The 24,222-nt window shown below is 40.8% G+C and overlaps 1 protein-coding gene across 3 annotated transcripts in view; it reads right to left on the bottom strand.

Moving 5' to 3' along the window:
* LOC140457888 (protein O-mannosyl-transferase TMTC2-like) overlaps window positions 1-24,222 on the bottom strand; it is a 185,195-nt gene that overhangs the window by 99,651 nt on the left and 61,322 nt on the right. For 2 of the 3 annotated variants that reach the window (XM_072551631.1, XM_072551630.1), the window contains exon 2: window positions 13,693-14,263. In XM_072551631.1, the coding sequence (XP_072407732.1) occupies window positions 13,693-14,103 (411 nt within the window). In that variant the 5' untranslated portion in view covers window positions 14,104-14,263. Of the gene's footprint in view, window positions 1-13,692; window positions 14,264-24,222 lie in introns of those variants that run through there. The other variant, XM_072551632.1, reaches the window with a different exon arrangement.

The following is a 24,222-nucleotide window of genomic DNA, read 5'->3' as shown; positions in this document are numbered from 1 at the left end:
TCTCCAGCATCTGGAGTCCTCACTTTCTCCTTCTAAAACCAGCTGTTTACTCTGTGCTCCATGATGGCAAGGGTGGGAGAAAAATATTCTTCAAGGACATCCTCAAAGCGTACTTAAGAAAATGCAATATCCCTGACCAAAAGGAATCTGTTGCCCAAGAACACACAAATGGGGGAAAAAGCATCTGCAGAGGTGTCAAAATGTAAACAGAGGAAAGTGTGTGTGAAAATGTAAGCATTTCCAACAACAAATTCAACATTTGACTGTTTAGTCACTTCATGATTCACAATTCTCATTGGAAGATCACCCTTGCTCTTGAGAGACTGCCTAAGAAGGAAAAGTTAATACTACTCTGAAAATGTTGGCATGACCTTTGGTGATTGATTATGATGCATGGCAACAATTTGTCAATGCCCAGAGGGAAGAGGTCACTGTAGGTTTGAGGTCCCACCCTTAGTTACATTGGGTGAATGAACACTGAGAGACCAAATGCGATTTTTCATGCATCTCACCAGTTTAAGGCAAGATAATTGTGAGAGACAGGTCATGACAGCAAAGGGAAGGTTTCTCAGCATCAGCAACTCAGATTATTTTTATGGTTCTGTATGTGAAGTAAACAGGAAACCTGAATTTCCTGACACTGTCTCAATTGCTTGGTTTCAACACATTTACATAAAAATTGTAGCTTCAGTGCAAATGGCTTCACTTATTCCACATGGGTTTCACAAAACTTGCCTCAATCTGCGTTCAAGTTTAGGTCCATGTTTCTTCCTTTTTAAAAACCATTTTAATCCATGAAAGCTCTCCTGTATAACAATTAGATGATGGAAGTTAAAATTATATTGTCCATACTTACCACTGTCTTTTCAACATTTTTCCAGAAAAATAAATCATGGCAGGTTAGAAAGTGTTCTTGATAATATTAATGGACAAACGATTCATATATATTCACATTATGTTCTAATGTTTGTTACTGATTTGGTCACACTATTAAACTTTAAATTAATGCAATAAAACATTCGCAGAAGACACACAGACATATAAAATAGATTTATAAAGTATTCATTTGCCAATATTGCCAATGATAAGTTTAAAAGGAGTTAGGAAATCTCACTGTCCTAACTAGTTTCTGAACCAAAGATTGACAGATGCAATAAAATGACAATTGTGCATGTCACTAGCATGCGGATTACCTGACAAATCAGGTCAAGTTGTAGATGAGCTGCAATACAAAGTCACAATCTGTCAATACAGTCACATTCAAAATGGTCAGTCTGCTTTTCTGGCATGATCAGCTTTAATTAATGAATTGTTTTAATAATTCTACGTTGTTGATTGTGACAGATTACCAACAGCAATTCTACTTCCAGAAATGTCAAATGTAGTTAAATTAAAGGAAAACTTGGAGGCTCTAAATGACTTCTGTTTAATGCAAAGAGCACTAGTAGTTACAGATCAATGTGGAATGATTGTTAGTCTTTTGTTCCTAATCCATAAAATCTTGTTGCTTGCTGTTGACTAAAACTAGATGTAAATTTAAGAACTATAAGCTGCTTGCTTTAAGAGTACAGGATAATTAACAACAGATTCTGTAAAATCATTGCGATGAACCTACTAATGTAAACCCTCCTTGTGCTGACATGGCTAATTTCCCACTTCATCTCATTCAATATTGTCATCACGATGACATGGCCATTTTGAGTGTTAAAAAGAAACTGCAGATAGCTGCTTTAAAGCTGCAAGCAATTGTTCTGAGTGTAAATGAGAAATCACTTTGAAACCAGTTTGAAACCATCTAAGTGACCTGATAGAAATTAATTTGTGCTGGGAATTGGAACAGAAAAAACTGAAGATGAAATTTTATTTCAGCTATAGCACAAGGCAGGGGTTGGTGGATAAGGTTCCTGTTATATGTATTATGCAAATTTCCTTCCCTTTAAAGTCAATGTAAAGGAAACTTGTGTGCTATATGACATGTGGTCAAACCACTGTTATGAGTTTTGTGCACCATCAAAGACCTCCCAACCCACTGCCTGTGAAATAAATCTAAAAACATGAGTTACTGTCATTCCTGTGAAATGATCTGGAATGGTCATCACTACAACTATGACAGTCATTCAGGAGTCATGCAACAATTTGCATTAATCCAAATAATTGAAAACTCATTCCTTGAGTTCATCTCTTGCGAGCACGAAGGCATATTTTAAAGCATGCTTGTGGTCTGTTGGCCAACATGGAAACTGGTAAGTGTTAAACGGATTCCTTTCAATAATTCAAGAAAGTGAATACTCCCAGCTACACCTAGGGAACAACAAGTAGCCAAGGTCCTATACATAGCATTCCTTCCTGGCCAGCTATAGTGTAATAGGTCAGAGGCTAGAAAGCATGCAGCAAGTAACTCACTCCCTGACTCCCCAAAGCCTGTCCGTAAGGCACAAGTCGGAAATGGGAGGAAGTACTCCCCACTTTTCTGGATGACCATAATACGTAAGTAATTCAGCCCATTGTATCTGTTCTGCAATTTAATGAGATCATGATTGGTCTGATAATACTCAACCTCACTTTCACCAAAATTGCTAAGATGGTACTTTCTAAACCTACAACCACAACCATTTAGAAGCAACAGATACTTGAGTGCAAGTTCCCTTCCAAGCCACACACTATTCTGACTTGGAAATTTATCAGTATTCTTTCAGTGTCAAAATCCTGGAATTCTTTCCATAATGTTGTGGATGTACATACACCTAATGGACTGTAGTGGCTCAAGTAGGCAGCTCACCATGGTCTTCTCAAGGCCAACTTGAGATAGGCAATAAATGTTGTCACAGCTAACAGTGCTCATATTCCATGAATGAATAAAATAAAATGCAGACATGCAAAGTGGGCAATAGAACTCTATGTTGCTAAACATTGCTACTAATGATATAAATACAGCCCCTAAAAAAATTAATGACCAATTTGAATTACCTACAAAACCTTAAGAATATGATAAAGAGATGTAACTGTGCATCTGTCACGTTCCTTGCACTAATAATCCAGTTCAATACAGGTATAGTTTGACTTCACTCAGCATGGAAAGTGAGAAAACATCAGATGTGTAATATATTGGAAAGTTATGCTGTTACAAGCAAAACACTGAAGGTATTTGGAGGACTCTTTATTGTAAATATAAAACAAAGCTGACTGATGGCTGAAATAACTGTAAACCTGTCTACATGTTGCTGAGGAGCAGGTGTGGCTGCAAAAGCAAACAGGGAACAAAATGTGTTTCCAGCTTATCACTTGCTGACAGGAGCTATTATCAGACAACTAGAGCATAGAAATGCCATCTGGTTACCATATTTTGCCCCCCACCTTCCCCCACACCCCCTTCCTTTCTAGAAAATAATAAAAATTCAAATCATACATTAAAGCTGCTTTCTCACTCCCTTGAAGAAAGCATTGTTAACATGCTTCTTATTAAATGCTGCATAAGCCTTTGTCTCAGACCCGTAAAGGCTGCACAGTGTTTGAGAACCAGCAAAATTCAAATTGACAATGCATCTCCATTTTAGGTATGTGAGCCTTTTCATTGAGTTCACAGCCTTTCATCTGAATGTTTGATTAGTCTAAGCTGTTGAAAAACAGTGATACCATCATTTGTAATTTTATTTTTAAAAAAAGCTGACCAATTTCAGCAGTGTTTTCTTTTCTTACAAAACCCAAACGCTAATGCAGAACTGTTGATTTTGTTGTGCTGGTCAAATTGCTGTTATATTAATAGTTCTTGCCTTCAATCCATCTGGTTTAGCTTTGCTATTGAAACAACATAGATCAATAATATTTCTCGAACTGTGTGCCTTGCAAACAATGCTTGTAGTGACTAATTGCAATTTTAGTTTCAATAGATGTATGATCACATATTCTTAAAATATTCCACGATGAGGATATTTCAGTCAAAAAGGTTGCTACCATTCCTTTTAAAGTCATGCATGTGTTCCTTGGCTTCCAAAGGGCACCCTTTCCTGCCCTTTTTATTTAATGTTTAGACCTTTGCATTTCTGCCATGTGTTTACAAAATGTTTGGCATGGTCAGCTGTGCCCTTTGGCAACTACATTTCCTGCTTTCACTAAAATACTCAAAAAAAAAGAGCTGGACGAAAGCACTATTTGCAAAGATACCTAAATTACTCTTTCCTTGGTTTGACAGATGGACACGTGCAGCTGGTTTGATTAATGGAGACTTTCGTAGACCTCTGCAGTCTACTCCATTAGTACACCAGGCCACATCGGATTAACACATCCTATCGTCTCCAGCTGCAACACTGTAGGATTTTTCTTTCAGCCAATAATTCAGATATCCTGTCATCAATATAAATTTGGCATAAACATATTTGATTGTGGATACACGATGCACCGGGTATGCTGGATCAACTTCTAATAATGTAACAGCTGACTTCCGCTGAGAGTTGTGGCTCAGTTGGTTGCACACTAAGTCCAAAGGTGTGGGTTCAAGCCCCACTGTAGGACCTCTGTCCAAAAGTCACTGCTGACAATCTAGTGCTACACTACAGAAAATAATAAGAGTATTAATAGTACAAGATTTCAATTTCCCCCAGTATAAACAAAAGGATGAAAGGCTTAGGAGGAGCAGAATTCTTAAAATGAGTCCAGGAGACTTTTTAAAGCCAATATGTAAAGAGAGGTACAGGACCTAATCTTAACAATGTCGGGCAAGTGGTAGATGTGAATGTAGGGGAGCATTTTGTTGATTGTGATCATAATTTATTAAGGTTCAAAGTAATTATAGATAAGGACAAAGGTAGACCAGGAAGAAAGGTTCTGAACCGGGGGAAGGTTGATGTTGACAAAATATGAGAGATCTAGCCAAAGTGAACTGGGAGCAGCTACTTGCATGTGAATTCACATTAGAGCAGTGGGAGACAGTCAAAAGGTCATAGTGAGAATACAGGGTCAGCATGTTCCCATAAAGGTGAAGGGTGGGGTCAACAAACCCAGAGAACTCTAGCTGTCAAGGGATATACAAGATTGGATTAGGAATAAACATAGGAGGTTGCTTATGAAAGAAATTAGGAGAACAAACAGAGGACATGAAAAAACACTGACAGGTAACATTAAGGCAAATACAATGGTGTTTTATAAGTATGTTAGAAGTAAATTAATAACAAAGAAATGACTAGGTTCCATTAGAGACCAGAGTGGCAATCTGTGAATGGAGCCAGATGACATAGCTAATTCATTGTTGAGAAGAACATTGTAGATTTAGCAATCAGGGAGGGGGTGGGCTGTGTTCTACTTGGACAAATTAGCATTGAGAGGGAGGAGGTATTCATAGTTTTGGTATGAGTGAAAGTGAATCCCTTGGCCCAGATGAGATGCATCCCAAGATAGTAGGAAAAGCAAGAGAGGAAATTGTGGGCCGCTGACATTCATTTTTAAACTCTCTCTGACCACGAAGGCTACCAGAGGACTGGAGGACAGCAAACATGACACATTATTTAAGAAGTGTGATAGGGAAAAACCAGGAAACTACAGCTCAATGAGTCTAACATCTGTGCTAGAGAAAGTATTGGAAACATTTCTGAGGTAAACATAACCTCTACTTAGAGAGACAAGGATGAATCAAGGATAGTCAGCATGGCTTTGTAAGGGAGAGATCATGTCTAATAAATTTGAATTTTTTAAGAAGGTGAATTGGGAACCTTCAATTAAAAATTATTCAGATGAACACTTGAAACGGCAATAGCATATAAGGCTATAGGCCAAATGCTCGAATAGTTGGTTGATTAATGATCCACATGGATATGATGGCCAAAGTGTCTCTTTCAATCTTATGGCTCTATACACTGTTGGACATGTAGTTTTTTCCCAAATGATCACTCCTGCTACCTTTTTGTGTTTGCCACCTTTACATGTCTATGGTGTTGGTAAGAGCTCTTTGAGGTTGTTTGCTGGTACCAATCCTTCTTTGACTTTGCTTTGTCTTAGGTCTATCTAGTGACTGGTGATAGAGAAACTGTGCTGTAAGGTCTGTTCCCCATGACACGTATCAAGACAAAACGTAACTGCACCTGGAGGACCATCAACCCGGTGAAAGACACTCTTTGATCTGCCCAAAACATGTTGGTTTTCCAGAGCAAGGAGTTAACCGCAGAACGTTGCAGACTGGAATGTTCCAAGGTCCAAGACTCCTCGTGGAGGGACGCACTAAAGCTTGGGGCCAAGGCACAGTGGGGAGAGACCACTACCTGAGGTCTTTCTGCCAAAGTTAAATGGAGATGTAGCAGTTTCAGGGCAATCCCCAGTTTTAAAAGGAAAGACTGAAAGCAAGTGGCCTGTTGCGAAAAACTGGTCAATCTGGCATCTGTGCAGACAGGAATTCCCAGCAGACCTGCCAGAATAAGGACACACCTTCTTCTAGGGACAGATCCTCAAGAGGTATGAAACAACAGGACCAATAAAATGGCACACGCCAGACATCGTATCAAGGGACAGGCATAGAAAGGGTAATGAACCCCAAAACTGCGAACATTGGAGCCTTATCTAGTTAATGGGATAACGATTTACTCTAATCTGAAAACAGTTTGGGAAGTTATCAAAATTTCAGTTAAGTAAATTTGGGACAGTATCGACCCTTTTGTTTCCACAAAAGATGAGATTAACTCGGCCCCAGCAATCACCGGAGATGCTTCGTGAAACGGAATGACCTGAGGAGCGGAGGAGCAGGGCCTTTGGAATCGCGTGGGTAAAGGGGGCAGCTACCGGGGCTCTCTTACCTTTCACTCTCCTTGCTCTGAGCTCGCCAATCCTTTGGAGCTGAAGGCATCGACCCTGTCTCAACCTTCAGCAGTAAAAAAAAATCAGCAGCCCGCAACAACACCCAAGGCAGAGACGGAGACCCACTGGACAAGCAACAAGTCCCCTCTGAGACTGTCAGAGCCCTTTTCAGACCCGGGACACTCGTACGCTGGAGCAGTTGGTAAGGAATGGAGGGAGGGTAGTTGTGTAATTCTTGAAGTATAAGTACCCTGTAAATTGTGTAAGATTTTGTTAAAGATTCACGTTGTGTCGGCTCCAGTTTTCTGATATTTTATATCATAGAATAGAGCATAAGTTTCATCAAAGTACTGTATAAATTGGGCAAGTTGATTTTTTTTATTTGTAATAAAGTTCACTGGTAATTTTGAACTCATGTTTGAGTCCGTCTGTGCTCCTTCTGCACACACCAATGCTGGCTGAGTTCACAACAGATCCCAGACAATAATTCCAGTGTCAAGGACCGAAGGGTGATCCGGGCGATTCAAGGGGGATTTCTGACCAGGATAAACAGTTTGATCTCTCTCTCTTTCTCTCTCTTGGGGGTACTGCCTCTGAGTGGGTAGGTACCAGATGGCCGTTGTCCTACCAACAAGAGAAGGAATCGCTCAGACATTGGAGGCAGTCGTGATTACTGTGTGGAGATAAGTTCCAACTCGCTGGTCAGGCTATAAACAGTGAATTCGGTTCAGCGCTCTCTCTCCAGCGGAGTTGCCCTCGTGTAACATTCCGGGTCTTTTATGTTCCAGAGTCTCCTGGAGAGAGACCACCACAGTTATAGGCGAACCCCAGACACCGGCCTGAGTGGGGAGTAAAGGAAAGAGGCCCCTTCCACAGAAGTCTGTTCAGTTTTCCGACACTCTCTGTACCTTAAATACATGTAAATAAAGCCTTGTGCAATTAAGAAATGCCTTCATGTTTTGTTTGGTCGAGTCAAACTCGAATGTTTGTTTGTTACTTCATATGCTACTGTACAGAACCAAAGTGCTTCAGTAACCATGTATACAAAGATTTTTCTTATGAATAATGTATATTTTGAAATTAAAAAGATAAAGGTTACACCACTGTACAGTATGTACAGAAGAAGCACTGTTCAAAGGCAACACAAATGTTTATTGCAGGATAGCAATAACTACAATTACATTTGATCAGGCATAATCACTGAAAAAATTGAAAAGGCTGATGTTTTTTTCTTCAGAATACAACAGGTTGAAGGGAGATTTTATTGAGGAATTTAAATTATGAACAACCTAGATAAAATACATAGAATGGGCTTATTTCGCTAGTGCTGAAAATGTGTTGCTGGAAAAGCGCAGCAGGTCAGGCAGCATCCAAGGAGCAGGAGAATCGACGTTTCGGGCATGAGCCCTTCTTCAGGAAGTGGACAGGTCAGTAATGCAGGGCATGGATTTAAACAATTGGCAGAAGGCTTCAAGTGAAGTCACAGAAAATTATTTGCATCCAGAGGGTTATAAGGCTCTAAAACTTTCCACATGTAAGGGTCATGGAGTCAGAAAGCATCGGTTGCATTTGAAATATATTTGGACATCCTCAAGAAATGCTACAATCACCAAGAAAATAGACAAGCAGATGAAAAGTGTCATTAGACCAGATAGCAGGTTGAACTTTTGCCACAGAACCATAAATGGGAGCCAGATTCATTTGGCATCAGAAATTCACCTGCAGTGAGAAGCTGATTAGAGTTCAGCTCTGTACAGGGGTATCCCCTTAATTGATTTGGAGACAAGTTTCCTGTTCACTTATGGGGATTGGAGGGGGAAACAGGCAAATCGATTGAAGTGTGGGATCCATTTAATCTCTGTGCCAGTCATTACTCAGGCTGCTGGAGGTCCGAAGGGAGAAATCTTTCATTGTGTCAAAGCTTCCCACTGTATTTGACAGTAATGCAACATGACAAGAGAACTGAACTTTGCCTAATTATTGGTATGCCTACATACTTACATTTTGTGATTTATGTACCAGGTCACCCAGATCCCTCTGCATCTCGGAGCTCTGCAGAGCCCTCTACACATTAAGATATTATGCTTCTTTGTTATTCTTCCTGCTAAAAATGGACAATTCAATATTTTCACACATTATACTCTATTTGCCAGATATTTGCTCATGCACATAACCTATAATTTTCCTTTCTAACTGTCCTTAAGCCCTCTTTATAAATTACTTTCCTAGATGTCTTTGTGTCATCAGAAAATTTAGTAGCCACATCACTCAAGGTATTTATATAAATTGTTAAAATTTGACAGCCCAGTACTGTGGCATTCTGCTTGTTGCAGCTTGTAAAACAGAAAATGAGTCTGTTAAGCCTACTGTCTGTTTCTTGTTCACTAGTTAATCCTCTCTCCATTGCAAAATGGTGTCCCCTATACAACCTGCTTCTATTTTCCGCAATAATCTTGATGAGATTAGATTACTTATAGTGTGGAAACAGGACCATTGGCCCAACAAGTCCACACCGACCTTCCAAAGAGCAACCCACCCAGACTCATTCTCCTACATTTACCCCTTCACCTAACACTATGGCCAATTTAGCATGACCAATTGAGCCGAGTGAGCATCCATCATAAGTAGATTAGATTCAATTCCCTACAGTGTGGGAACAGGCCCTTCGGCTCAACCAGTCCACACCGACCCTCCGAAGAGTAACCTACCCAAACCCATTTTCCTCTGAATGAAGCACCTAACAATATTGACAATTTAGCAAGGCCAATTCACCTAACCTGCACATCTTTGGACTGTGGGAGGAAACCAGAGCACCCAAAGGAAACCCATGCAGACACGGGGAGAATGTGCAAACTCTTCACAGACAGTTGCCTGAGGCAGGAATGGAACCCAGGTCTCTGGTGCTGTGAGGCAGCAGTGCTAACCACTGTGCCAGGTGGCACTCTATCAAATGCCGTCTGGAAATCTAAGTGCAGTGCATCCATAAATTCCCCTTTATCCACAGCATGTTACTTCCTCAAAGAGTTCCAATAGATTGAGCAAATATGACTTCCTTTTACAAAGCCACGTTGACATTGCTTGATTACCTTGAATACATTTAAGTGTCCTCCTGGCAAAATAGTGGCAGATGGAGTTCAATGTAAGTAAGTGTGATGTTCTCCATTTTAGACTAAAAAAAAGATACATCAGGTACTCTCTAGATGGTGTGAAGTTAAGTACAGTGAATGTCTAAAAGGATTTGGGGGCTCAGGTGTGTAGGTCTTTAAAATGTTACAAATGGGTGCAGAAAATAATCAAGAAAGTTAATGGAAAGTTGGCCTTTATATCTAGAACTGAAAAATGTGTTGATGGAAAAGCACAGCAGGTCAGGCAGCATCCAAGGAGCAGGAGAATCGTCGATTCTCCTGCTCCTTGGATGCTGCCTGACCTGCTGCACTTTTCCAGCAACACATTTTTCAGTTCTGATCTCCAGCATCTGCAGTCCTCACTTTCTCCTTCTTTATATCTATAAGACTGGAATACAAGGATGCAGAGGTCATACTGCAGTTATTCAAAACCCTGGTTAGACCCCACTTGGAGTACTGACAGCAGATCTGGGCACCACACCTTAAGAAGGATATGTTGTCTTTGGAGAGCGTACAATGCAGGTTTATAAGTATGATACTCAGGGGTTAAATTATTAGGAGAAATCATACAACTTAGGCCTGTTTTCTCAAGAATTTAGAAGGTTAAGAGGTTACATGATTGAAATATTCAAGATATTAACAGGAAATGACGGGATAAATAAACTATTTCCATTGTTTGGGGATTCTAGAATGAGGGGATAGTCATAAAATTCAGGGCCAGACCATTCAGGAAGGATGATAGGAAGCAGTTCTTTGCAAATAGGATGGTAAATGTTTCTCCTCCACAAAAGAACACTGAATCAGTTGTTAATTTTAAATCTGAGATAAATAAACATTTGTTAAGCAAGGGTATTAAGGGATATGATTCAAAGGCAGGGATGTGCAGTTAGGCCACAGAACAGCCATTGAATGTTGGAATAGGCTCAAGAGGCTGAATGGCCGACTCCTGTTCTTATTACTTCATTATTAAGTATTTCTACTAACATTCTTCCTACAACAGATGTTAAGCTAACTGGCTTGTAGTTTCTGCTTTCTGAATGGCTCAATTTGTGTCTGTGTGTATGTGTGTGACAGTGGGGATGTATGCACATATTTCTAATACTTATCAATTGTTGCCTAACCTAAGATTTTTAAGTTGTTGGTTTTAAATGAGAACATGGAGACTGCTAGCCACAGATATTCTAGTTCCATAGGCTCTTGTTATTTGCATAACCTCCTTCTTGTGCCCATTATTCACCCCTCTATAGGTTATTCATTACAAGTTAAATCAAGTCAACATTCCCACTAATCTACATGGACATGATGCCACCCAACAGGCAAAAGGATGCCAAGCCAACCTAGGTCTATGATGAGTTTGCAGTTGCTTGGCTATTTGTGGCCCGGGCCAATAAAAGAGCTGTGTACATCAACCAAACTTTAAAACAGACTGTCAACAATTCCTGCTAAAGCCATCTAATGCTACAGACCAACAGACATGCAAGTCTTCCTTCTGTATGTGATTCAGCCACTCAATTAACAAACTTACTAATCTGTCATAAAGACCACAGATTTCATTCACAATGAACGTTACTGTCCTGATTCTGAAATCCATATTAGCTCTGTTATACTTAAACACAAATTCAAAAGAATTAAAATATACATTGAAGTACAAAACAAAATCAACTTTATCATTCTTTTACTGTGTCTGATGTTTAAGCTGAAGTTGATTCAGTTCATTTCTCTGCAATGCTTTTGTCATTTTAGTTGACTGATGCACCATGGTGACACAATGACATGCAAATACAAGTGTGGCTTACAAGCATTATTAACCACTTAGTTGAATTGTATAGAGTATTACAAACATGTATCAAGGACCAAATTTTTAACTTTACTCCAGAACTTATAGGTTTTTGCTTTATGATCTCACCAATCATTCAAAAGCAAAATATTAGGTGTATTTAAAACATTAGAAAATCACATTTATGCCCCTTGTTGGGATGGATCAAAATTTATAATTACTACTTAAAATGTGGATTTTAATAATCCATAATGTCATCCATGGAAACATGTGTCATCATGGGACTGCCTCTGTAATCCTGAATCCTAAATTGATGTCAGAGGATATGAGTTCGAAACCTACAATGGCTGATGGTGAAGTTTGAGCTGAACAAATTCCTGAAATTAAAAACAAGAACCATTGTTGATTGTTGTAAAACCTATCTGGTTCACTAATGACCTTTAGGGAAAGAGATCTGCTATCCATACGTGGTCTGGCCTACACATGACACCAGACCCACAGAAATATGGTTGAATCAAACGGCAATTAATTAGGGATACACAATAAATGCTGGCTCAGTCAGCAACACTCACATCCTATGAACAAATAAAAGAAAATATCTTGCTTTCTTGGACCTGGTGTCCATATTAGAAGTCAAATACAGACACTTAAAAATGTCATATGCTACCATTCAAACATTGCCTTGTCAGTCAAATAATTATACACTATAATTATGCTTGACGTTGCATGAAAATATTGTATAAATATTATTCAAATGTACCTTGGGAGAGAAAATGTGACTTTATATCAAAGTTGTTAGTGTTTTTCCTCATCTCCATTGTTGAGTTATTTGATAAAGTTTGATTGTTATGTTTATTCAACAACTCCATCATTATTGTGTCATGCAAGTTCCAGGACAGTACAGGACAGTAGACGAACATCATTTTTGTTTGTCTAGTATTTTCTATCTTCCTATGTTTTATACTTCTCCATTTGTATAAGTAGATTTAAATGCAAATGAACAAAGAAATTCCTAGGTTTGATTGCTAGCCCGTGCCCAATCATCTAACTCTAGTTTTCTCTCTAAATGGTACCAGAACTGCTGAGCTTTTCCAGAAATTTCTGTTTTTGGATCTAATTATAGTGATACCCTGGTGCAGGAGTTAAAATTGGTCCAAGCCATGACTGTGAATTTGGCCTGTGATGACCACCGAACCCACATTATTAAGATTTACATATATGTAGCCGTTATTGGAGCAGTGGAGCAGCAATTAGCAATGCATATGTCATGATTTGCACCAACAAAGACAAAACACCATTGGTTGAAGGGAGGGAAGAAATTGGTGATAGTCAACATTGAATTTTCTAAGGCATGTTTTGAGAATCAGTTATCAGTTCCTATCTTGTGGCTAAAACGCAGAAATATTGCCTTAACCAAAGCTGTGTATAAATATTTATGGATAAAACAATGGCACTGCCAAATCCAACATAAGCCACTGTCAGCCAGTCAGTTCTACACTACCATATCAAATGCTGTGAAAACCATGAATCCTTTCTGTTTGCTATCACTTTTGTTCCTTTAAATTGAACAAGAATCAAGACTGTATCAAAATGGATCATTGCATTTGCCAGGGTGGGGGGGAAGAATGTGGCTAATGATAAAGTACAAGGGAGGGGCAATTTCCAGTTTAGTCCACTGTTCCATTTTAATGATGTATCTAAACTGCTATCAGCATAATACCAATCCTTGGTGTGGGTTCTATCAGCTTCGACACCAAGTGCATAAACAGGATGCACTCAAATGTGACTGCTAAAAACAAGAAAAGTGGAAGGAACTTTACATAATTATTATCAGCATCTACATGAGAGCACAAGAAACACACAAGAAATAATTTAATACATTCTTCCTGTCAGCAAATCACAGGCAGCCCATACCTGGCTACCTGTACTGTCAGAGAGTAAGGCTCCCTGTTATTCACAGTTACCCTGTTCATTTTTGGTCATTAATTGTTGCATTATTCTGATGTGGCTTACCTTGTGAATCAATGAGATGAGTTGGTAAAATTTGAGCCTGCGATCTATAAATACATCATAGACAGCGGAAATAGCCAGGACAGTTACTCCTTGCTCCTTCCAGAGCATACTGCAGGCAGCACACATGAAGCTTCCAAATAACCAGGCCCAGCTCCTCAGAGAATGTCGCCTGCACCCACAGTGCCGAATGTAACACATTAAGGACAGGAGGAAAAAGAGCCCAGCTCCAACATCTGCTCGGCCTACAATTCCTGCCACTGCTTCAGTGTGAATAGGGTGTGCAGCAAACAGTAGTCCTGCAATAAAAGTCCAATAGCCATCGCCAAATAACACCCGCGAGAAGTTTGTAAAGAGACCAGTGACTGCACTGTGCAAAAGCACATTGACAAAATGATATCCCCAGGGATCCATACCACCAAAGGCACAGTTAAAACGGAAGGAAAGTGTACAAAGTGGACGGTAGGACTTGTGGCTCCCACTGTGTGTAAGCAGGGTTCCCCAAAAGTCATTGTAAAAGATATTCGCCCAAGGTGTTTCTGGAAGTAGATCCTGGTTGGCTTTAATGGCTCGGCTGGAAGAAAACATAAAAATAAAATTAATGACTTTATACAAGACAGGATTTTTGTTAATGCAGGTGATAGAAATTTGATAACAACCACCTAATCACATTCCATGCTGCTTTACAGAGATCACCTAATACACCTTTTGGTCTCTAACTCACCGGTATGAGAATGTGATAATTTAGTTAAGGCTCCATAGCATTAAGCTTTCCCTTTCATTCGGATGAAATTGAGAACTCATGCAAATCTACTTAATCCTTATTACTCCAAGATTTTTAACTGCTTTTGTATTACAACATATTTCTCTTCTTAAAGATAAGGAAATGCTCTACATCTGAGCCCTGGTCAATGCTGTTTTTCTTGGCAAGAAACTGAAGACTATTCATATGTAGAAATCATGAACACGTAAACGCATCCGAGTTATTGTTTTTTTTTCATACCTTGTGGGTTAAAATGAATGGGAATCAATTAGTGTACCATTATGATCAAACATAGATATGTTTGGGGAAGTTTCCTGAATAACAGAGGAGCTGATACTAAGATCTATGTTTGTGTTACCTTCAAACTCAATTATTCCAATCCTTTCATCACTAGCCTTCTATTTTTCTCTCTCCATTAACTTGAAATCTCCAAATTTTGTTATCAATCCTATGCTCACTGATCTATGTTTTCTCCTCATCCACCGAAGCCTCAATCAATGCTACTCAAAGGTAGTTAGATATTTTCTAGTCAACCTATGATATACCTCTGGTGCAGTTGGGACTTAGACCCAGGTCACTTGGCTCAGAGGTAGAGACACTAACACTGCACCACAGGAGCATTCAATGGATTAGTATTCCATCACCCTAACTGCTGGGCCTCCTCATCAAATAGATATTTCCCAATCAACCAGATCAGAGATGTTATGACACCCTTCTGGAACAGGTGGACTCCTTACACAGAGATAGGGATTTTACAGGAGTTCCTTCAAAAGTAGCTAAAATTAACAGAGAAAAATAAATTACCTGTGACCATAGCTTCCAATTTAAATCTATTGCTTCATTATTGTGTTAAATCAGTCTATACTTTTTTCATTAATATTACCATTTTAATTTTCCTTATTTTAAGCTCTTACTTTTATGCTCTTTGCTCTCATTTTTTAATTATGTTAGTTTCTGAAAATTTCTTGCATTCACATTTTAATGTTTTATAGCAGGTTTAATGTAACATAATATCTCAATGATCATATTAGAAATGGCACTGAGCTAACACTAGGACAGGTGCTGAAAACCAAAGTTAATCCTGTCCCCACATATAACATACCTGCAAAGCTCTAAGAGCCCAACGTTCCTCCAAACCTTTGCCCATTTGCCCATTTGCCCCTCCTTCACCACACAACAGGTGGCATACCTACAGTTGCACAGATCTTGAGACTCCAGAATTTCCCCAACAATTCTCTTTGCCTCTTCGTTGCTCTTTCCTTATTAAAGACATTGCTTTTTGTACCTGTCTTATTGTCTCCGTCTTTAGTTCAGTGCCCAATTTTTAAATGAAAGTTGGGATATTTGCTACATTAAATATGTAGCAAAAAAAGGCATTAAAATATGACACCCAGAACATTTCAAAAACTATTGCAAAAACTGAAAGAAGGAAATTAGAGCAAAGAATGTAAAAGTGATGGCTTAAAACAAGGTAAATTAAACTGAAATCAAAGTATGGCTCATTTTTCGCAGCAGAGAGCGGCGGGAGCTGGGCGGAAGTTCAGACGGAGCGCAAAGCTGGTCGGGTAGGTAAGTGATTGTTATATAAAGAACTTACCTCGACGCCAACGGTCTTTTCGCAGCAGAGAGCGGCGGGAGCTGGGCGGAAGTTCAGACGGAGCGCAAAGCTGGTCGGGTAGGTAAGTGATTGTTATTAGAGTGGGTGTGCTCAGCTGGTTCAGTGCGCTACGTGTTTGATGTGGCAAGTCAACGACTCTGGTGTGTCTGGCTCGTATATGTGTGGAAAGTGTGCGCACATTCAGCAATTGACCGAGCATATTGCAGCACTGACGAAAGTACTCGAAGACCTTAGGCTCATCCTAGAGAACGAGATCTTTCTGGACAAGACCTTCAGTGATGTTATTACACCAATCATGCCAGAAGAGAGCAGAAGAGTGCAGACGATGTGGAAGGCAGAGAGGAGACAGGTGCAAGAGACACCGGGAGAAGTACCTGTCAGGAACAAGTTGAAGCTTTTGGAAACAGTAGAGTCTGATGACACTACCAGTTCGCAAGGCGGCCATGTTTGTCAATCAAAAGTTGCCGCAGAAGCAGAGCGGAAGAGTCAGACATCACATAGAGCCGTGGTAATAGGGGACTCCATCGTGAGAGGAACTGACCGGGGTTTTTGTGGCAGCAGACGGGATTTAAGGATGGTGTGTTGCTTTCCTGGTGCTAGAGTGAAAGACATCGCGGACAGAGTGCAGGACATCCTCAAGGACGAGGGTGAAGAGCCCGAGGTGGTGGTACACGTCGGCACAAATGATGTCGGGAAGAAGAGGAGGAACATACGACAGCGAGACTTCGCAGAACTAGGAAGAAGGCTAAAAAGCAGGACGTCCAAGGTGGTTATCTCCAGTTTGCTTCCCGTTCCTCGGGCTAGTGTGGCCAGAAACCGGGAGATAATGGACTTGAACGTGTGGTTGGGGAACTGGTGCAGGAAGCAAGGTTTCAAGTTCTTGGATCACTGGGGTATATTTTATGGTAACCATAAATTCTACAAGAGAGATGGCTTGCACCTTAATAGAACAGGGATCGGCATTCTGGCAGGCAGGTTTTCTGCTGCAACACCGCTACATTTAAACTAAGTAGCGGGGGGGAGGGGACAAGCTGGATGTTTAAAAAGGAAATTGAAGGGGTAGTTAGAACAAGAGAAGTCAAGAAAGACAACTGTATCAAGGAGGCAGAAAACTGGAAAAGGCATCATGCTGTAAAGTTGAGTGAAATAAGGGTTGAGGGGAAGGGTGAGAGCAGTAACAAATTAAAAATTCTATATATGAATGCACGAAGCATTAGACACAAGGTGGATGAGCTTGAGGCTCTTTTGGAAATTGGCAGATACGATATTGTGGGGATAACTGAGACGTGGCTTCATGGGGACAGGGCCTGGGAAATGAATATTCAAGGCTACATGTGTTATCGTAAGGATAGACTGACGGGCAGAGGGGGTGGGGTGGCCTTGTTGGTAAGGGAGGATATTCAGTCCCTTGCGCGGGCGGACCTAGAGTCAGGGGATGTAGAGTCAGTGTGGATAGAGCTTCGAAACACTAAGGGTAAAAAGACCCTCATGGGAGTCATCTACAGGCCCCCAAACAGTAGTCTGGATGTTGGAGGTAAGTTGAATCAGGAGCTGAAATTGGCTTGTCGCAAAGATGTTACTACAGTTGTTATGGGGGATTTTAACATGCAGGTTGACTGGGTGAATCAGGATGGTATCGTGCCTCAAGAAAGAGACTTTGTGGAGTGCCTCAGAGATGGATTTTTAGAGCAGCTGGTGCTGGAGCCGACCAGGGATAAGGCGATTCTGGATCTGGTATTGTGTAACGAACCAGAATTGGTCAGTGACCTCGAAGTGAAGGAGCCATTGGGAAGTAGTGACCATAATACAATAAGCTTCAATCTGCAATTTGAGAGGGAGTGGGTACAATCTGAAGTGACAATATTTCAGTTGAATAAAGGGAAATATGGAGCTATGAGGGAGCAACTGGCCAAAGTTCAATGGTTTAATACCTTAACAGGGAAGACCGTGGAGGAACAATGGCGGATATTTCTGTGTATAATGCAGAAGATGCAGGATCAGTTCATTCCTAAAAGGAAGAAAGATCCCAGGAGGAGACATGGGCGGCCGTGGCTGACAAGGGAAGTAAAGAAACATATAAGGTTAAAAGAGAAAAAGTATAACTTAGCGAAGATAAGCAGGAAAACGGAGGACTGGGAAGCTTTTAAAGAACAACAGAGGATTAGTAAGAAGGAAATACGCAGAGAAAAAATGAGGTACGAAGGTAAACTGGCCAAGAATATAAAGGAGGATAGTAAAAGCTTTTTTAGGTATGTCCAAGGCAAAAAAATGGTTAGGACAAAAATTGGGCCCTTGAAGACAGAAGCAGGGGAATATATTACTGGGAACGAAGAAATGGCAGAGGAATTAAATGGGTACTTCAGATCTGTGTTCACTGGGGAAGACACAAGCAATCTCCCTGAGGTAACAGTGGCTGAAGGACCTGAACTTAAGGGAATTTCTATTTGCCAGGATTTGGTGTTGGAGAGACTGTTAGGTCTGAAGGTTGATAAGTCTCCGGGACCTGATGGCCTGCATCCCAGGGTACTGAAGGAGGTGGCTCGGGAAATCGTGGATGCGCTGGTGATTATTTTCCAGAGTTCAATAGAATCGGGGTTGGTTCCTGAGGATTGGAGGGCGGCTAATGTTGTGCCACTTTTTAAGAAGGGTGGGCGGGAGAAAGCAGGAAATTATAGACCAGTTAGTCTGACCTCAGTGGTGGGAAAGATGCTGGAGTCTATTATAAAGGATGAAATTACGGCACATCTGGATAATAGTAACAGGATAGGACAGAGTCAGCATGGATTTATGAAGGGGAAATCATGCTTGACTAATCTTCTTGAATTTTTTGAGGATGTAACTCGGAAGATGGACGAGGGAGATCCAGTGGATGTACTGTACCTGGACTTTCAGAAAGCTTTTGATAAAGTCCCACACAAGAGGTTAGTGAGTAAAATTAGGGCGCATGGGATTGGGGGCAAAGTACTAGATTGGATAGAGAATTGGTTGGCTAATAGGAAACAAAGGGTAGTGATTAACGGCTCCATTTCGAAATGGCAGGCAGTGACCAGTGGGGTACCGCAGGGATCCGTGCTGGGACCGCAGCTTTTTACAATATATGTAAATGATATAGAAGATGGTATCAGCAATAACATTAGCAAATTTGCTGATGACACAAAGCTAGGTGGTAGGGTGAAATGTGATGAGGATGTTAGGGGATTACAGGGTGACCTGGACAAGTTAGGTGAGTGGGCAGATGCATGGCAGATGCAGTTTAATGTGGATAAATGTCTGGTTATCCACTTTGGTGGCAAGAACAGGAAGGCAGATTACTACCTCAATGGTATCAAATTAGGTAAAGGGGCTGTTCAGAGAGATCTGGGTGTTCTTGTCCACCAGTCAATGAAGGCAAGCATGCAGGTACAGCAGGTCGTGAAGAAGGCTAATAGCATGCTGGCCTTCATAACAAGAGGGATTGAGTATAGAAGCAAAGAGGTGCTTCTGCAGCTGTACAGGGCCCTGGTGAGACCACACCTGGAGTACTGTGTACAGTTCTGGTCTCCAAATTTGAGGAAAGACATTCTGGCTATTGAGGGAGTGCAGCGTAGGTTCACGAGGTCAATTCCTGGAATGGCAGGATTGCCTTACACGGAAAGACTGAAGCTACTGGGCTTGTATACCCTTGAGTTTAGAAGACTGAGAGGGGATCTGATTGAAACGTATAGGCTTATGAAAGGACTGGACACTCTGGCAGGAGGGAACATATTTCCGTTGATGGGGGAGTGCCGAACCAGAGGACACAACTTAAAAATACGGGGTAGACCATTTAGGACAGAGATGAGGAGAAACTACTTCACCCAGAGAGTGGTGGCTGTGTGGAATGCTCTGCCCCAGAGGGCAGTGGAGGCCCAGTCTCTGGATTCTTTTAAGAAAGAATTAGATAGAGCTCTTAAAGATAGTGGAGTCAAGGGGTATGGAGATAAGGCTGGAACAGGATACTGATTAGGAATGATCAGCCATGATCATATTGAATGGCGGTGCAGGCTCGAAGGGCAGAATGGCCTACTCCTGCATCTATTGTCTATTGTCTATTGTCTATTGAACAAAATAATGAACCGGTGGATTGTAAAGAGATTTAAATTGGAAGCTTAGACCACAGGCAATCCATTTTTCTCTGTTAATTTTAACTATATTTGAAAGGATTCCTGTGGAGCAGTGGTAATGCCCCAACTTCTGAGTCAGGAGACCCAAGTCCAGATCCACCTGCTCCAGCAGCATAACATCCCTGAACAGATCGATTAGAAAATATCTAACTGCATTTGAACAAAGTGCTGGAGTGGTTAAGGTGATGGACTGCTAGACTATTGAGAGCTTTTGTAATGTAGCAGTAGTGACCCTGACAATGACCCAGGAATCCAAGGTTCAAGTTCCACCTATTTCGCAGGCGGTGGGGGGGGGGGGGGGGTAAAAGTATCTCTGAATGGGTTTATTAGAAAATATATAGCTACATCTGAGGGACTGAAGGTGTGCAATGGTCATGCCCAGTGCTGAGCTAATAGATCCCTGGTTCAAGTCCTACCTACCCCTGAAGCATGTAACAATGTCTCTGAACAGGTTGATTAGAAATGTCTATGGGCTTTATAATTGAGTAATAGAGTACAATAGTTACATTTGAGAGTTTTTTGCAGTGCAAAGGTAGTGCCCTACACCAAAGCTAGGAAGCCCTGGCCAAGTCCCATCTGCTCTCAGGTACATAGTACCATCTCTGACCAAGCTGGTTAAAAGTATTGAGCTACATTTCAGTAATTTAAAGGTGCAGTGATAATGTCTCTATCTTTGAGTCTGGAGGCCCAGGTTCAAGTCCCATCTTCTCTGGAGGGGTGTAATGAAAATATTTAGCTATGTTTGAGTAGCATTGATAGATTAGCAATACTGGATTAGTGGTGCTGGAAGAGCACAGCAATTCAGGCAGCATCCAACGAGCAGCGAAATCATTGGATGCTGCCTGAACTGCTGTGCTCTTCCAGCACCACTAATCCAGTATTTGGTTTTCAGCATCTGCAGTCATTGTTTTTACCTTGTTGAGATTAGCAATACTTTTTAAATGTTGTCAGATTAATATAAATATGATTTGCTACTTTTTTTTAGATTAGATTAGATTACTTACAGTGTGGAAACAGGCCCTTCGGCCCAACAAGTCCACATCGACCCGCCAAAGCGCAACCCACCCAGACCCATTCCCCTACATTTACCCCTTCACCTAACACTACGGCCAATTTAGCATGGCCAATTCACCTAACCTGCACATTCTTGGACTGTGGGAGGAAACCGGAGCACCCAGAGGAAACCCACGCAGACACAGGGAGAATGTGCAAACTCCACACAGACAGTTGCCTGACTTAAATCACACAAGAAAGTTTTGTGGACAATGGAAAGGAAATAGTAGGAGAATCCACAATGTGTGTCATAAGATTATTTCCTTTCATTGTGTGAAATAATAGATAACTTGTATTAGTTGACATGCAGTTCACAACAAGGTCCTTCAATCAGCAGTCAGATAAATGGCCAGAGTTTGGGTAGATTTTCATGTTGGCAGCCTTCTAGAGAGCAAGAGGAGTCTCATTTTGGTTGCTGGTGTTGAACTTTGAACACTGCAATTCTGGCCACTCAGTGGACCAAAGATATGACTTTAAGGATCAAGTTGTGGGGATAAAGGTGAAACATAGAGAGGGCACAGGTAGGTTAGAGGCAAATAGGAGGTTCTGAGTGCTTGCAGTTGTTAATGATTCATTCTTAGGCTACTCAATGCTGGTGCAAACAATACAGTATCATTTACCTATTGGTTCCTCAAAATTCTGTTAGTGCTTTATTTACATCATAGACATGTCTAATCAAGACTTATAATAAGATGTAGTGCTGTAGCAATGTGTGGTGACAGCCTGAAAATATTGTGCACAATTATAAGTTGGCAGCCATATATTACAGTGGCATTTTCTTCGACATATTAAAACACTTTGAAATCAGCATTGAAAAATAGGCTAATGTCTTGAAACATCTAATTTTCAATATTTCAATGTATATTTTCCCCAGTTAAGAAACCTAATTTTCATCCTTGCCATTTAAGGAGTGGACTAATTGCAGTGTGAATCATTCCTGAGAGGATAGGACAGCCAACTGCTTCCATCTTTCAAAGTAACTATATTTGTCGTCCAACTAATATTGCAACTAGGTTTTTAAGAGTATAATGTGACTGGTGCTCTGATTATTTTCCTTCTACCAAACTGGAAAGTACTTCAACATTGTGCACTATTTTCTAAGGCAGTAATTACCATAGATGAACTAGAGATATATATCCATGGGTAAGGACATTTGAAATTAGTTTGTTTCCCTCACTTAAAAAGCTAGTTTTATTCCAGTCTTACATTTAGCATCACGAACTGAGGAGGAAATGATAATAATATAAACTTAGATACGAAAAGGCACTTTGAAATAATAATTTTAAAAGCCTCAAAGCAGTTCCAAAAGCTTTCATGGTGTGAAATATAAATATCACACATCTTTACAAGTAAGGCATATTTATTACATTTAGAAAGAGGATACTGGGCACAGCAGACTTACAACTTAACAAATGCTCCAATAAATGACTATCAATTAAGTTATTTTGAAGTGTAATCTCTTTTCTAATGTTGAGAAATTCTAGCAGCCATTTCACATTTTAAGCTCATCAATGTTCTTTAGGGAATGAAAACTGCCACTCTTACCTGGTCAGACCTGTATGTGACTCCAGGACCACAACAATGTGGCTGATTCTTAATTGACCATGGAAGTGTCTAGAAAGCCTTTCATTTGTTTCAACCGCTTAAAGGTCTCAAAAAAGGAATGAAGCCAAACATTTGACCTGGCATCGACAAAAGCACTGGAAATGACAATGGCAAACTCAGCCTTGACAACCCTGCAAAATTCAAGCTACCAAACTCTGAATACCAGTGCCAAAATTTGAAGGGTATATAGGCTAGTCAAGCAACAGCCAGGTATAGTCATACTTACACAATGTCTCTGACGGCACTATCACCATCTCCAAATCTCTCTGTCCCTCTGGTGGGACAATCCCAGTAGAAGTGGCAGTGCAATGGTATTTGGTTGGGAGGGCGTTATCCTGGGTGTCCTCAAACTTCAAATCCCAGGAAATCTTGTGGCATCAGATTAAACAATGGCAAGGAAACTACATGCTGATTACCACGTACTGAATGTAGCAAGTGCCCAAAATGTACTCTGGATGGTGGTTTTCACTGCCAATTACCACAAGTGGTTTGGCACTACTGACTGAGCTTGTCATGTTCAAAAGGACATTGCTGCTAGACTGGATCTGCATCATGTGGTCATGAATCAACACACTTGACCTCAGCTTCATCAGTCTGCCTCCTGTGGATGCATTTATCCATGACGGTATTGATAAGAGTGACCAGCACATATTCCTTGAGAAGATGAAGTGCTGTTTTGATGTTGAGAATATCTTAAATCATGTTGTGTGACACCATCACTGTGCTAAATGGGACAGACTTTGAACAGATCTGGCATCTGAACACTGGGCATCCATGAGGCACTTTAGGCAATCAGCAGAAGAATTATACTTGAATGCGACCTGCAATCTCTTGGCCTAGCACATCTCTCATTACCAACAGGCCAGAGAATTAACACTGCTTCAATGGAGAGTGCAAGAAATCACGCCAGGTGCAGTACAAAGCATAACTAAAAATGAGGTGCCAACGCTGTGGAGCTACAAAATAGGACTACTCACGTGCCAAATAGCATAAGCAGCAAATGATAGACAGAGCTGCGCGAGTTCACAACCAATAGGTCAGATCTAAATTCTGTCGTCTTGCCACATCAAGTCTTCAGTGGTTTTGGACATTAAACAACTTATTAGAAAAGGAGAGTCCACAAACCATCCCCATCCTCAATGATGGGGAAGCCCAGCAGATCAGTGCAAAAGATAAGGCTGGAATATTTACAACACCCTTTAGTCAGAAGTGCTGAGTGGATGCTCCCTCTCAGCCACTTCCAGAAATCCTCAGAATCACAGATCCCGGTCTTCAGTCAATTCAACTATCTCCATGTGATATCAAGAAGCAGCTGAATACATTGAATACTTCAAAGGCTATGGGTCCTGACA

The sequence above is a fragment of the Chiloscyllium punctatum genome, chromosome 32 (genome assembly GCF_047496795.1).
Source record: "Chiloscyllium punctatum isolate Juve2018m chromosome 32, sChiPun1.3, whole genome shotgun sequence".
NCBI lineage: Eukaryota > Metazoa > Chordata > Chondrichthyes > Orectolobiformes > Hemiscylliidae > Chiloscyllium > Chiloscyllium punctatum.
Note: the sequence above shows the minus strand (reverse complement) of the source record. Positions and strands in the feature narration are given on the sequence as shown.